The sequence below is a fragment of the Callospermophilus lateralis genome, chromosome 9, assembly GCF_048772815.1.
Source record: "Callospermophilus lateralis isolate mCalLat2 chromosome 9, mCalLat2.hap1, whole genome shotgun sequence".
Taxonomy (NCBI): Eukaryota; Metazoa; Chordata; class Mammalia; order Rodentia; family Sciuridae; genus Callospermophilus; species Callospermophilus lateralis.
This window is the reverse complement of record NC_135313.1, coordinates 101,788,754-101,801,364: the sequence shown is the minus strand read 5'-3', so window position 1 is coordinate 101,801,364 and position 12,611 is coordinate 101,788,754. Positions and strand designations below refer to the sequence as shown.

General features: G+C 42.7%; 1 protein-coding gene across 1 annotated transcript in view; it reads left to right on the top strand.

The window, feature by feature from the left end:
• Cfap221 (cilia and flagella associated protein 221) overlaps nucleotides 1–12,611 on the top strand; it is a 91,849-nt gene that overhangs the window by 65,603 nt on the left and 13,635 nt on the right. Inside the window, exons 19-20 of the mRNA XM_076866545.2 lie at nucleotides 4,481–4,639; nucleotides 6,160–6,251. Of these exons, the coding sequence (XP_076722660.1) occupies nucleotides 4,481–4,639; nucleotides 6,160–6,251 (251 nt within the window). The remainder of the gene's footprint in view (nucleotides 1–4,480; nucleotides 4,640–6,159; nucleotides 6,252–12,611) is intronic.

The window sequence follows — 12,611 nt, the reverse complement described above, 5'->3', positions numbered from 1 at the left end:
AGATCAGAAAGGGAAACAATGCACTCTAACATACTGTGTTGCTAAGCCAGGCTGTTCAGTAGGTTAGGTACAATACAGTATTTTTTACTTACCATACTTATCCTTGGGCTTACAATAGGTTTATCAGGATGTAACCTCATAGTAAATCAAGGAACATCTGTAGTCAGACTGAGAATTAAAGAGTAGAATGTTTGTCAGATATGAAGGGGAGAGGAAATGGAAAGTTACAAATTAACAGGCATCAAGTTTTAGTCAAGGAAGATTCTTATTAAAGTCTAGCAATCTGTGTACAACGTCATACTTACAGTCAACAATAATGAATGTTTAAAAATTTGTTGAGAGGAGATCTTGAGCTACGTACTCTCACCAAATAAAATAAAACATCTTTAAAAGAACTCTCAGAACTCAATAATAAGAAAACAAACATTCCAAGTTTAAAATGGGTCAAAGACTTGAACAGACATTTCACCAAAAAAGATTTACAAATTATGCACTTTAAAAGATGCACAAGATAATGGATCATTAGCCAAGTGCAAATTAAACCTGCAATGAGATACCTCTCTTATAATATCATCTAAAATTAAAAAGACTGCAGGTGGGAGTTTAAAGGGTACAACTATAGTAGAAACAGTTTGACAGTTTCTTACAAAGTTAGTAAACATGCAGGGACCATATGATCTAGCCATTCTACTCCTGAGTATTTATCCAAGATAAATGGAGGCATGAGACTTATGCAAGAATATTCATGGCAGCTTCATATGTTGCCAAAAGTATATGCATGGGGGTGGGGGCTGCCTAACAGGAGGTTAGTGGATAAACAAATTGTGGTATAAACGTACAATGGAATACATTTCAGTAATGGAAAAAAATGAACTCTTCTTGATAATGTAAAAACATATATGATTCTCAAAATGATCATGCTTGTAAAAGAAATCAGATAAAAAAAGAGCACATACTGCATTGTTCCATTTATATTAAAGTCTAGAACATCTAAAGTAATTCATAGAAACAGAGAGCAGATTACTGGCTGCCTGATGATGGATTAGGTGGACAGGTATAAAGGGACAAGATTGGGGATGAAGAAATGACAAAAGGCATGAAATACATCTGGGAGGGTGGAAATGTTTATTATTTGTATGGTGGAATGGGGTTTTGAAGGCGTAATTTATGTCAAAACACACCAAATTGTATATTGAAATATGTGTGATTTATTATATGGAAATTATACATCAATACAGCAGCAAAAGAAAGTATTAGAACCCCCCCCCAAAAAAAAAAAGAAAGAAAAGAGAAAGAAATACTGGTAACAACCAGTAAAGCATTATAGTAAAGACTTGCGATGCACATAGGCAAGGAGCCTAGAGGAGGCCCTGGGAAAGAGGTATCTAGGAAAGGGAGACTCTACACTCAACTGGTGCAGTTAAGAGAATGGAAACACCCACAGATTTTATAAAGGCATATTATTCAAGAAAAACAAAAGGCAATTATAAACTCCAGGCAGGAAAAAAAAACAACTAAAAATCCATATGTTTCAAATAGGAAACCAAATTAAAATTTGATGTGATTTTTTAAGAGTTGATGGAAATTTTTAAAATAGAATCTATTTACCCTTGATACTAGAACTCTTCTCCATCAGTGAACCACAGGCCATGATATTGATATTGAACTGTTTTTTGTTTTTGTGGTACGGGAGGTCAAACCCAGGGACCTCGCACATGCTAGGAAAAAGCTCTTAACTCTAGCAAGATATTAAACCTTCACACACACACAAAAAAAAAAAAAAAAAAAAAAATTATAATCTGAGCCTCTACTTGGCCTTGCAGAGAAAAGGTACAGGAAAACACAGGAATGATAATGTGTTCATTTTTAGTGGAAACACTCACATGAAAACAGGGGTAAACTGGGAGTATAGGTCTTTGGAGGAGCACCTGGCTAGCATATAGGAGGCCTTGGGTTTGATCCTCAGCCAGCACTGCAGAAAAAGTACCAAAGCATGTCATGTCAAGTCACAAAGGTAAGTTACTAAAAGAGCAATGTGCTGCTGGGCTGGGGATGTGGCTCAAGCTGTAGCGCGCTTGCCTGGCATGCGCGGGGCGCTGGGTTTGATCCTCAGCACCACATAAAAGTAAAATAAAGATGTTGTGTCCACCAAAAACTAAAAAAAATAAATATTAAAAAATTCTCTCTCTCTTAAAAAAAAAAGAGCAATGTGCTGTTTAAAATTGGAAGGAAGCTTTTATGAGGCATTCATATACATGCACCAAATCCTTACCTTGTGTAACAGTGATTCAGTAGATATCATCTGAGTTTGTTAATCAAGAAATGGAAGAATAATAGGCTGTGGTTGTAGCTCAGTGGTAGAGCGTTTGCCTAGTATGCATGAGGCACTGAGTTCCATCCTCAGCACCACATAAAAATAAATAAAGGAATTGTGTCCATATACAACTAAGAAATTTTTTAAAAAAAGAAATGGAAGAATAAGTATAATGTTTAGAGTGAAAGTCGTGACCACGAGAGGCTCAAAACCCAGAAATAAAGAAGCAGCCTCTGGGGTGGGGGCTTAAAGATAGGAAGGGACCCAGGAATCCACAGCTTATAGTTGCACATCCTTGCAGCCTGGTGAGACGCTACCATATGCACACATAACCTTGAGGACAATTAAAATCATCACGGGATGACCGCTCAGATCACTTAACTCCAGTAACCAAGGCCATCCAGAGGAATCTGAAATTTGATTACTCTTGGAAACAGTGCTGTGCCATTTGCAAAAAGACCACATTCATCACACTTGGCCCAAGACAGACTAAGAGTTCTGGCCACGTACAGCTTCTCATGCCCTCCATTGACCACAGCAGACACCCCTGAAGGCCCAGAGGTAATTTCCCCTCTGGTGGTGTGCCCCTTTGCACACTTACATTTGTATCCTAAATTTTGCCTCAACTGCAGGTGCTCACAGAGGCGTGTGCTTATTTCTACATTATGTCGGCATTGCAGGCATCCTCTGTGGGCTTCCCCACCTCCTGCCTCCCCGACATTTGCAACCAGACATTTAGCAGACAGCTCTCTCTGCATCTTGCCCCCAGGCTGCAGGCCAGCCTGTCTGCACCCACAGCCCACAGTTTTTGCAGTGTTGTTCCCTCACCAGCACACTACCCCTGGGCCTTCCCCTGCCTTGCATCTGGGAATTAGAGCGCCTCCCAGTCTAGCTACATGCCATTTAAGTCGTGGAGGGACATCTGTTTCTTGACACTGGGATCAAATTTCCATAAGTCAAGTGGAATCATGGATTTGGTTGGGTGTTTTGTTTTGTTTTTCGGGGCGGTTATTCCTTGTTTGTTTGTTTTGTGATGGAACCCAGGGCCTCGCACACAGTAGGCAAGTGCTCTACCACTGAGCTCCCTGCTCTGCCCTGTATTTTTTTCATTGTTAAAAAACACCATACAAATAAAATGAACAAAATCTCAGTAGTTCTTAAACATCTGAGATGAAGCAACTGTGAGGGGGAAGCTGTCAAGGACAGGGGATCTACTGCTCAAGCTCCGGAAAGAACATTGAAAGGCTCTGTATTTTAGTATTTTGATAGAATTATTCTGTGCATCCATTAGATCTGCTTTTAAAAAAGTAGCAAGGGCTGGGGATGTGGCTCAAGCGGTAGCGCGCTCACCTGGTATGCGTGGGGCGCTGGGCTCGATCCTCAGCACCACATAAAATAAAATAAAGATGTTGTGTCCACCGAAAACTGAAAAATAAATATTAAAAAAAATTTTCTCTCTCTCTCTCTCTTAAAAAAAAAAAGTAGCAAAACAATACACAAGGGCTGGAATTGTGGCTCATTGGTAGAGTGCATGCATCGCATGGGTTCAATTCGATCCTCAGCACTACATTAAAAAAAAAAAAAAAAAAACTAAAGTTATTAAAAAAAAAAAAAAAAAAAAAAAAGATCTCCCTTAAAACCAGAATCTGTATCCCAATGATTCAGCCTTCCTGAATCAAAAATACTATCAAAAACAATGTTAAATATTGACATTTCCTGGTAGATCAAATGTCACCCTCTTCTTTGTCTTCTCTTTAAAGTTATTTCTAAGAGTCCATTTTTGTTTTCAGAACAAGAAGCTTTTTTTACTTTTTAAAACCACTTTGCTTATTTAATAATTCCCCCTAATTCATCATAGTTAGAAATAAATACTTTAAGCCATTTTAAGCTGTGATTTCAATTAGACTTGTTTCCATGTGAGGTTGGTAAGTCCCAGTGGTATGCAGTGAAGCTCTTAAACCAGAGAAGTGGCGTTTATGGATGGTGGGATATTTTAAAATGCCGCCAACTTGAAGGCACGTGCTCTCCCACTTCTGCTCTCCAGACCAGCCGACCTGGGAGCGGGAGTGTTAGTGCTAGCGGGAGCCTCGAAGACCATGGGCAGACGCCTGTCCTGTGCCTGGCTTGGGAACAGATAAACAAAAGCTCTTTCCCTCTCTCCTGCAGAATCCCAACCCAGGATTATTTGCCGTCAAGCGCCCTCTGACCTATGCAGAGACGCTGATAGATTACCACCTCTGCCCCCACCCCAAGTACATGTTCACCAACGAGTGCCACAAGGGGTCCAGCATTCCTCTCACCCAAAAGCAGTTTCTCCATCACACGGTAAGGCCATCCCCCAGCCCCCTGGCAGAGCTGGCCTTGGGCTGTGGGCAGGGGCAGGGCACAAGGATGGAGGGACACCACTGAAATTAGAAAAAATTAGGCTCAGAGCCCCAGCTGCAGAGCAAGAATGGTAACGACGGCCCCCATTGGCCAGCCCTAAAGGGACACAGGCGGAGACTCGGCCCCACTCTGGTCCCGTCCATACTCACTTCTTGGGTTACCTGCTTCCCCCTTTTTTCAACATTCTCACGTTTCCCCCTTAAAGGCCATGCATGTTCACTCATTTGAATTTCAACCTTGTGAAATGGTCACATGGTTTGCATAAGCCCATGGTCTGACCTCTTCTTGCTTTTGCCTTACAAGTGTAGAAACATCAGGACAGACAAGGCACAGTAAAGAAGGGCTCCAAAGAGTTCCTTCTACTCCAGTGACCAACCTGACCTGAATATCCAGAGACACTTCTTCAGGATTACCCTCAGGCCCCTCAAACTCAACAAATCCCTAACTTGGGTCATTATCTCTGACGTTCACCCATTACACTCTGAAGTGCCTAGCCCTCACTTGCATGTGTCGGGTGGGGAAGTAGAGGGGAGTAACCAGGGATTGAACCCATGCAGCTTTACCCCTGAGCTACGTCCTAGTCCTTTTTCATTTTTTATTTTGAGACAGGGTCTCACTATAGTGAAGTCTCACTGGCCTCAAAATTGTGATCCTCCTGCCTCAGCTTTCCAAGTGGCTGGGATTATAGGAGAACACCACCATGCCCATTTCCCACTTGCCTTTTTGTTCTATGGAATATGCACAGAATTCAGGGGCCCTTAATCCCTCCCTCTTGCTCATTCCCCTATCCAACCAGCCTGCCTCTTACATAACCTGCCACTCTCCCCCTAGCTTCTCCTATGGCTAACCAATGCTGTGGTCAGGCCTCCATAAAAATCTTTTGATACAGATCTGATCATGTCAGTTCCTGCTTGAATGCCAGGGCTCTACTACCTGTGTGAGCAGTTCCACGCTCATTAGCTAGGCCCACGAGGCCCATGGTGACCACCGGCCTCTCCAGGTGTGCCTTGCCCCCTCCCCATCCCATGCCTTGCACTCAGCTGAGCTGATGGTCTCCTGACAGCACTTGGCGCTTCACCAACACATTTGCACACACAGTTTCCCTGTTTGTCTTACCATCTGGAGAACGACCCATCCTCTTTGAATGTGGCATTATTATTACATTTATAATCCTCAAAGCCAATCGTAAGGCCACATCTGCCCCCATCACAAGGACACGTTGCTTGTATGGCTAAGGAAGCAGGAGCAGGTGCACTTCTGTGTTGCCCCTTTCGCTTTTACAGTCACAAAAGCAATCGTCTTTTTTGCTTCGGCAAAATTCAATCATATTTAATGAAATGACAAATTTGCAGCTAACATTTTGAGATTGAAAATAGCTGAATGAAATGAAGTCCTCCTAGACTCCACCCCACCTACCAGTTCCCTTCCATGCTCTACCCCTGAGCCAACTTTCATTGCAGGACATTATTCCCGGAATCATGCACTGGAAGAGGTTCCAGTCCCTGACGCTCTCATCCTTGCCCGAAACCTCTAAGATGGAGACCACCCAGAGGTAAGTCACAGCTCATCTGTCTCCTGGGAAGATGTCTGTCCACAGACCACAGAGGCTGAGACCCCCAGAAGTTAAATACCAACAATACGTCAAGTCGTACTTTTAAAGCACAAGGGAGGGCTTATTGATCCAAGAGCTAGGAACACATGTAACTGATTTTCATATTTTGAAATTATCCGAGACACACTTTTTTAAAAAGTGATGTCCTAGGTGGCCCATTGGCAAGACCAACAATCCAGATAATTCTGCTAAAATGCTCATGGCCAATTTTTCAAGTTTTTAACTGGTCAAGATCACCTTCTGCACCCTCCATATCCAATTCTAAAGAATTCGCTTCGTGCCCAGCCTGTGCTCATGCGAGTCCCACACTATCCTCAGAGACAGCCCAGCTCCATGCACAGCCTGGCGCTTGGCCACAGTCAGAACTGGTAGGTGAGAATATTGTTGGCCGATGAAAGAAGAAAATCAAGGTAGTCAAATTTCTGCCAATTTGCTTATTTAATATCTCTTCAAAACCCTAAGATATCAAATAGACTGATACCTTTTCTTTAGACTCCATCTGGTCAGCAGCTCACTCCTGAGCCCTTGAACTTGAATCTTCAATTCACTGTCCTTCTAAATGTAACTAAATGAGTTATAGGCAAGCAAAGGTGCCTAGTGTCCCACAGTGATCATCAGCTGTCACCTTCTGTTCAAATCTTCTGATCCAGAAAGAGGCCCACCCAAGGTGGCAAAGCCCAAGAGTATCCAGGAAAGCTAACCCCTGCCACTGACCAAGGTCAATAGAGGCTCTTTATAACCCACCCCACCCCCCATCCAGCTCCCACCAGTGTGTCCAGCTCCTCTGACTCAGAAGCATGCGGAGCCCCACAGGACCTCTGGGAGCTGGGGGACCTCACATGTCTGCTCGGCACCTTTCTGAGCCTCGTCCTCTTGTCAGAAAGATAAAGAGGAGGCTGAACTTGTGAGGATCCTTCTAAGGTCCTTCTCAACCTTGACATCATATTTTTAGTAGGACTAAGAATGGTCACTGCTAGGATTTGAACATGGTTTGTCTCCTCCAAAACTCGTGTTGGAGTTTAATCCCTATTAAGATATTAGGATTAAATATCTTAATAGGGATTAAGGTATTTAATCCCTACTGAGGTATTAAGAAGCTAGAAACCTCCCCCTAGAGATGGAGCCTTTGGAAAGCAATTAAGATTAGATAAGGGGCAGGGGAGGTGGCACACGCCTATAATCCCAGCAGCTCAGGAGGCTGAAGCAGGAGGATGGTGAGTTCAAAGGCAGCCTCAGCAAAAGTGAGGCACTAAGCAACTCTGTAAGACCCTGTCTCTAAATAAAATACAAAATAGGGCTGGGGATGTGGCTCAGTGGTCAAGTGCCCCTGAGTCCAATCTCCAGTATCCTGCCCAAAAAAAAGATTAGGTAAGGGGTAAGCCTTCATGATTGAATTCTGAGGGTTTTATAAAAAGAGGGACAGAGGTCAGAGGACACATGCCTGCACTCTGTCTCACCATGTGATGCCTGGCCCATCCCTGGACTCTTCCAGCAAAAATACCACTACCAGATGTAGCCCCTTGACCTTGGACCAGAACTGTGAGCCAAATAATCCTTTTTTCTTTATGACTTACCCAGGCTGTGGTATTATGTTGTTAGCAACAGAAAATGGACAAATGCTCACCCAAAAAAGCAGCTACCCAAGTCCACTGTCCATCCACCTGCCCCTCTCCAGGGATTGGAGAAGATTGCTGGAATCGTTGAACCCCTACGACTTAATTTGACCTCTTCCTTCATTGCCAGCAGCAGAGTCTTCCTGATTAAAGCTGATGCAGCTGAACTTCCAGGGGCTTCTCCATGTGCTATGCTTTGGATTATTCCTCTGGGGCTTCTCCTCTGCCTTATTTCACAAGATAAACAAAAAGCCTGGGGCATGGAATTCAGGACAGGAGCCTAAACATGCCGCTTCCTTTCCTGTCACACCTCATTCAACTTGTTGCCATCTCAAAATGAATCCAGCATCTTTCTTGTTTATTTTAACATACTTTTAAAAATCTAGATCTTCCAGAATCAGGGGAAATGGTGACCGCGTAGAAAGAAGGAAAGCCTTGGTGTCACAGAGACCAGCCTCTGTTACTTGCAGGCCACGTCACTAGCTCTCTGTAGCTGGTGAGTCACCTCTTCACTGAAGCCCTTTATTTCCTCACCTGTGAGGCAGGGACAAGTGAGGAAATAAAAGGCTGGTCTTGTCCTCACAGAGCTGTTTCAAAGATTGAAATAAAATGATCTTGATGATCCTATGAAGCAATCCAGCATGCTGCCCAGGGCACTTTGGTCACCCTTCTCTTCTACCTTCCAAATTGTCCAATCACTTTGTAGCCACCAGATGGTGCCATCAACACCTCAGCACACACATTTTGCTGGGGGACCAGGATGCATAAAAATGATCCACATTTTGGGGCGTGACAGCACAAGTCTGTCCTCCCAGCAATTGGGATGCTGAGGTAGAAGGATCTCAAGTTCAAGACCAGCCTCAGCAACTTATTGAGGCCATAAGCAACTTAGTAAGACCCTGTCTCAAAATAAAAAATAAAAAGGGCGGGTGCCCCTGGGTTCAATCCCTAATACTAAAAAATAATAAATGAATAAATACACCCTTGTAGCGGGGAGGGGGTGAAACTAAGTGGTAGAGCACTTGGCTAGCATGCTAAGGCCCTGGGTTCAATCTGCAGCACAAAATAAAGAAATAAATAAAATTAACCCATGTAATCAGTAAGGCAAACAGAGCTCTGTCTGGGATTCTGTCATGAGACTGAATAAGCAAAATGAGGAGTGATGGGAAGGGGACTGCCTGACTCCCACCCACACTCAGACGCACAGGTCCCGAGAAGAGAAAACATCCTTCTTATTATTTATTTTTTAATTATTATTTCCAAAGCAATGTCCTTGGAAAAAATCCTGAGGCTGTCAGTGTGCAGTGGCCGTGGACTTGAGCAACCATGAATTAAACATGAATTCTACATGAATTAAAGAAAACTCTCCACCATGACTTGTTACTTTCAGCTTCTGTGCCCAAATGCTCTGTTGGGCCAGTTTGTTTTAAAATAAGCTGCAATTGAATAGCAGTTCAAAATCAAGAGCAGATTCCATATTTCCTTATCATGGATTCCTACTGGATTTATTTCTAAATGTAGTTACAAAACAGTAATAGTAATTCCTTTTTTTTTTGTTTTGTTTTTTTAAGTTCTTTGTTAATCCATTCAGGTTGCTATAACAAAATACCATAGGCTGGGTAGGTTGTAAACAACAGAAATTTATTTCTCACAGTTCTGGAGGCTGGAAAGTCGAGGATCTGGCACTGGCAGACATGATGTCTGGTGAGGGCTTGTTTCCTCCTTTGTAGTTGGTGCTTTCTCACTGTGTGTTCATGGGAACAGAGGAGCAGGGCAGCCCTCCGGGACTTCTCTTCCAAGGGCACTAATCCCATTTATGACGGGTGCACCCCATGACCTGACCACCTCCCACAGTCTCCATCTCAAAATACCCGTCGCATGAGGAGTTAGGTTTCAGCAGATGACTTTGGGGAGGACACAAACATTCAGTTTACACTCCATAGACATCCAATTAATGAGTTCTCAACTTTGCGGACATTTTTATTGAATAAATTACCTTCTAGTAATATGAGGCTTCCCTTGTATCTTTTGACTCTGAGATTTTACTGCATCTTGTTAAACCAGGTAATACAGTTGCTTAACATTTGTTTATTCCAAGTCATTTTTGTATCCATATAAATCAGAGCAGCTCATTGATTTCTGTACTTTTTAGTAAATTCAGAGAGATTTTGTCAAGTCTCTGCGGACTTCCTCAAACTCTGAAAAGTGAGCAGCAATCAAAGAATTTTTCTCATCCAGAAGGTCCAGACTTTCAGATTTTGTGGAGCAGTAAAATGTTCGGAAAAATTTGGGGAACTGAGTTAGCATTATCAGAGATTTACTTTGTCAAGTAAGGACACTAAAGTAAAACAACACAAAACAAATGAGAACATCCAATCATTTCAAATGCAAAATAGGGCAGGGGATGTGCCTCAGTGGGTGAGTGCCCCTGAGTTCGATCCCTAGAAGTCCCCCCCCCAAAAAAAGAACATAATGATTGGAGAATTTACAAATTGGACTCATTTTGTTTCATGAAAATCTCTTCGTTGTTGTCATTACCTTGCCCCAAACCAGTCTCCCTCTTTTCAGTCCCTCTTCTCAGCAGGACTCCCCTCTGACTACACATGTGTTTAAAAGTCTTGATGGAATTTTCAGTGAGGACCTGGATTCTTTGTCATGAAGTCAGTAAACAGGGTTAATCTTGGGTGGTGGGGCCCTGGGTCTTTTTAGAGGGGAATGAAATTAAAGACAAAAATCTGAGTGATAGTTGTGCACATTGCTACTAGAGTATGCTTGTATCTTGGCCTCGTGTGCAAAGCCAGAGGAGAGGTATACAGACACATACTTTACATACACACAAGGACACACACCTACATACAAATACACATACATACATACATTTTAGAAATCATGAATGCACACCAGACTCTACAATTCCAGTCAATATCCAAGCATTATTGCTTGCTTTCCATTTTCTTTCACTGGGAAAACCCTACCCTAGCACATTTACTTACTTACTCAACTTCATAATATATCCAATAGTTTCAGAACTGACTCATCCATGAACACTTTCATAAACAAGCATAATAAATAGAGCACAGATTCATTGGCAGTTCTTCCCCTACCCTTATCCCACCCAAGACTGGGGGTATGTGGGTGTGGTCACACTCTGGAGAAGTCACCTCTTCTTTCTATACTATATCAGTTCTTTCTTTCTCTTTTCCCTCCCTTCCCTACTCTCTGCTCCCTCTCTCTCTCTCTTTCTCTCTCTCACCCTTTTCTTTTTCTTTCTTTCCCTCTGTTGTGATCATGAATTATTTGTTTCAGTCTGCTTTCAGTTTTTTAAAATTCCCTTTCTTGTTGACTTGATTTTATGTTTTCAATAAGTAGAACATCACCGTGTCTTCCAAACTCAAAACTACACAAAAGGCATCCTGGGAAGCGTCCCTTCCTCCCTCCTCCCTCCAGCCCATCCCTGCCCAAGGGAGATAACCAACTTGGTCTTCTGCCTCCCCTTTCCTGTTTCTGTTTGTGGTGTATGTATTTTTCTTATTTTCTCTTCTCATGCGAACCGTGGCCCTCTAGATAGGCTCTTCTGCATTCGCTTTCTTCACTCCTAGAAACCACAGCATATCAGTTCACAGATACCTTTCCCATTCTCCTTCCCTCTGTAAAAACCACAGCACCATAATGTTTTTTCAGCCATTCCCCTTACTTGACAGTCAGGTGCATTTTTTTGTTTGTTTGTTTGTTTTATGTGATTTATTTAATGTATATTAAGAAACACTTCTAGATAGTTTTTAAATACTCTAGTTGCACACAATATCTGTATTTTATTTATTTATTTTTACGTGGTGCACATCCTCGAATGTACTAGGCAAGTGTTCTACCGCTGAGCCACAACCCCAGCCCATAAATAACATTTTTTTTTTTTCGTGCTGGGGATCGAACCCAGGGCCTTGCGCATACAAGGCAAGCACTCTACCAGCTGAACTATATCCCCAGCCCCTGCATTTTTACACAGGGTCAAAACAAGGGTGAGAGTCTGCTCCCAAAGGCATGTGCATTCACAAAGGAGCCTCAGATTCACCTGTTTGTGTGTTTCACATACCACTCTTTGCTCTTTTTCATGACACAGAACTCTTTCAGGCTTCTGGAAATTTCTCCCACCTAAATTGTTGAAAACTTGTATCCACTCCTGTCCTTCCCCTGTTCTCTTTGCTGTTGTGTGATCCGTTTTTATTCCTTCAATATTATTTAAAAGGTTTTTAAGGAAAAAGTTGAGACCCCCCAAAAAGCGAGTACTCATTCCACCATCTTGAATCAGAAATCTGCTGCCAACATTTAAATAACGACATATTTTCTCTCCCTATCTCAATTATTTTAATGTCCTCAATACTCAGGAAATTTTATATAAACCTCTGTAGTTATAGAGGATCGAACCTATGTCCTCGCTTGTACCAGGCAAGTGCTCTACCGCTGAGCCACAACCCCAGCCCATAAATAACTTTTTTTTTTGGGGGGGGGGTGCCGGGGTGGGGAGGAAGGTTTGAAATTGGACAGAATGACCAAAGAAGGCTATGAAGGTGGGCAAAATGGCAAGAACAAAAAGTAAGTTCTCTAACTACCCATCCCTGCCCCACCCAGGAAATTCTCTCAGTGAGCCTTGCACATGCCAGGCAGGTGCTCCACCACTGAGCCCTCCCCA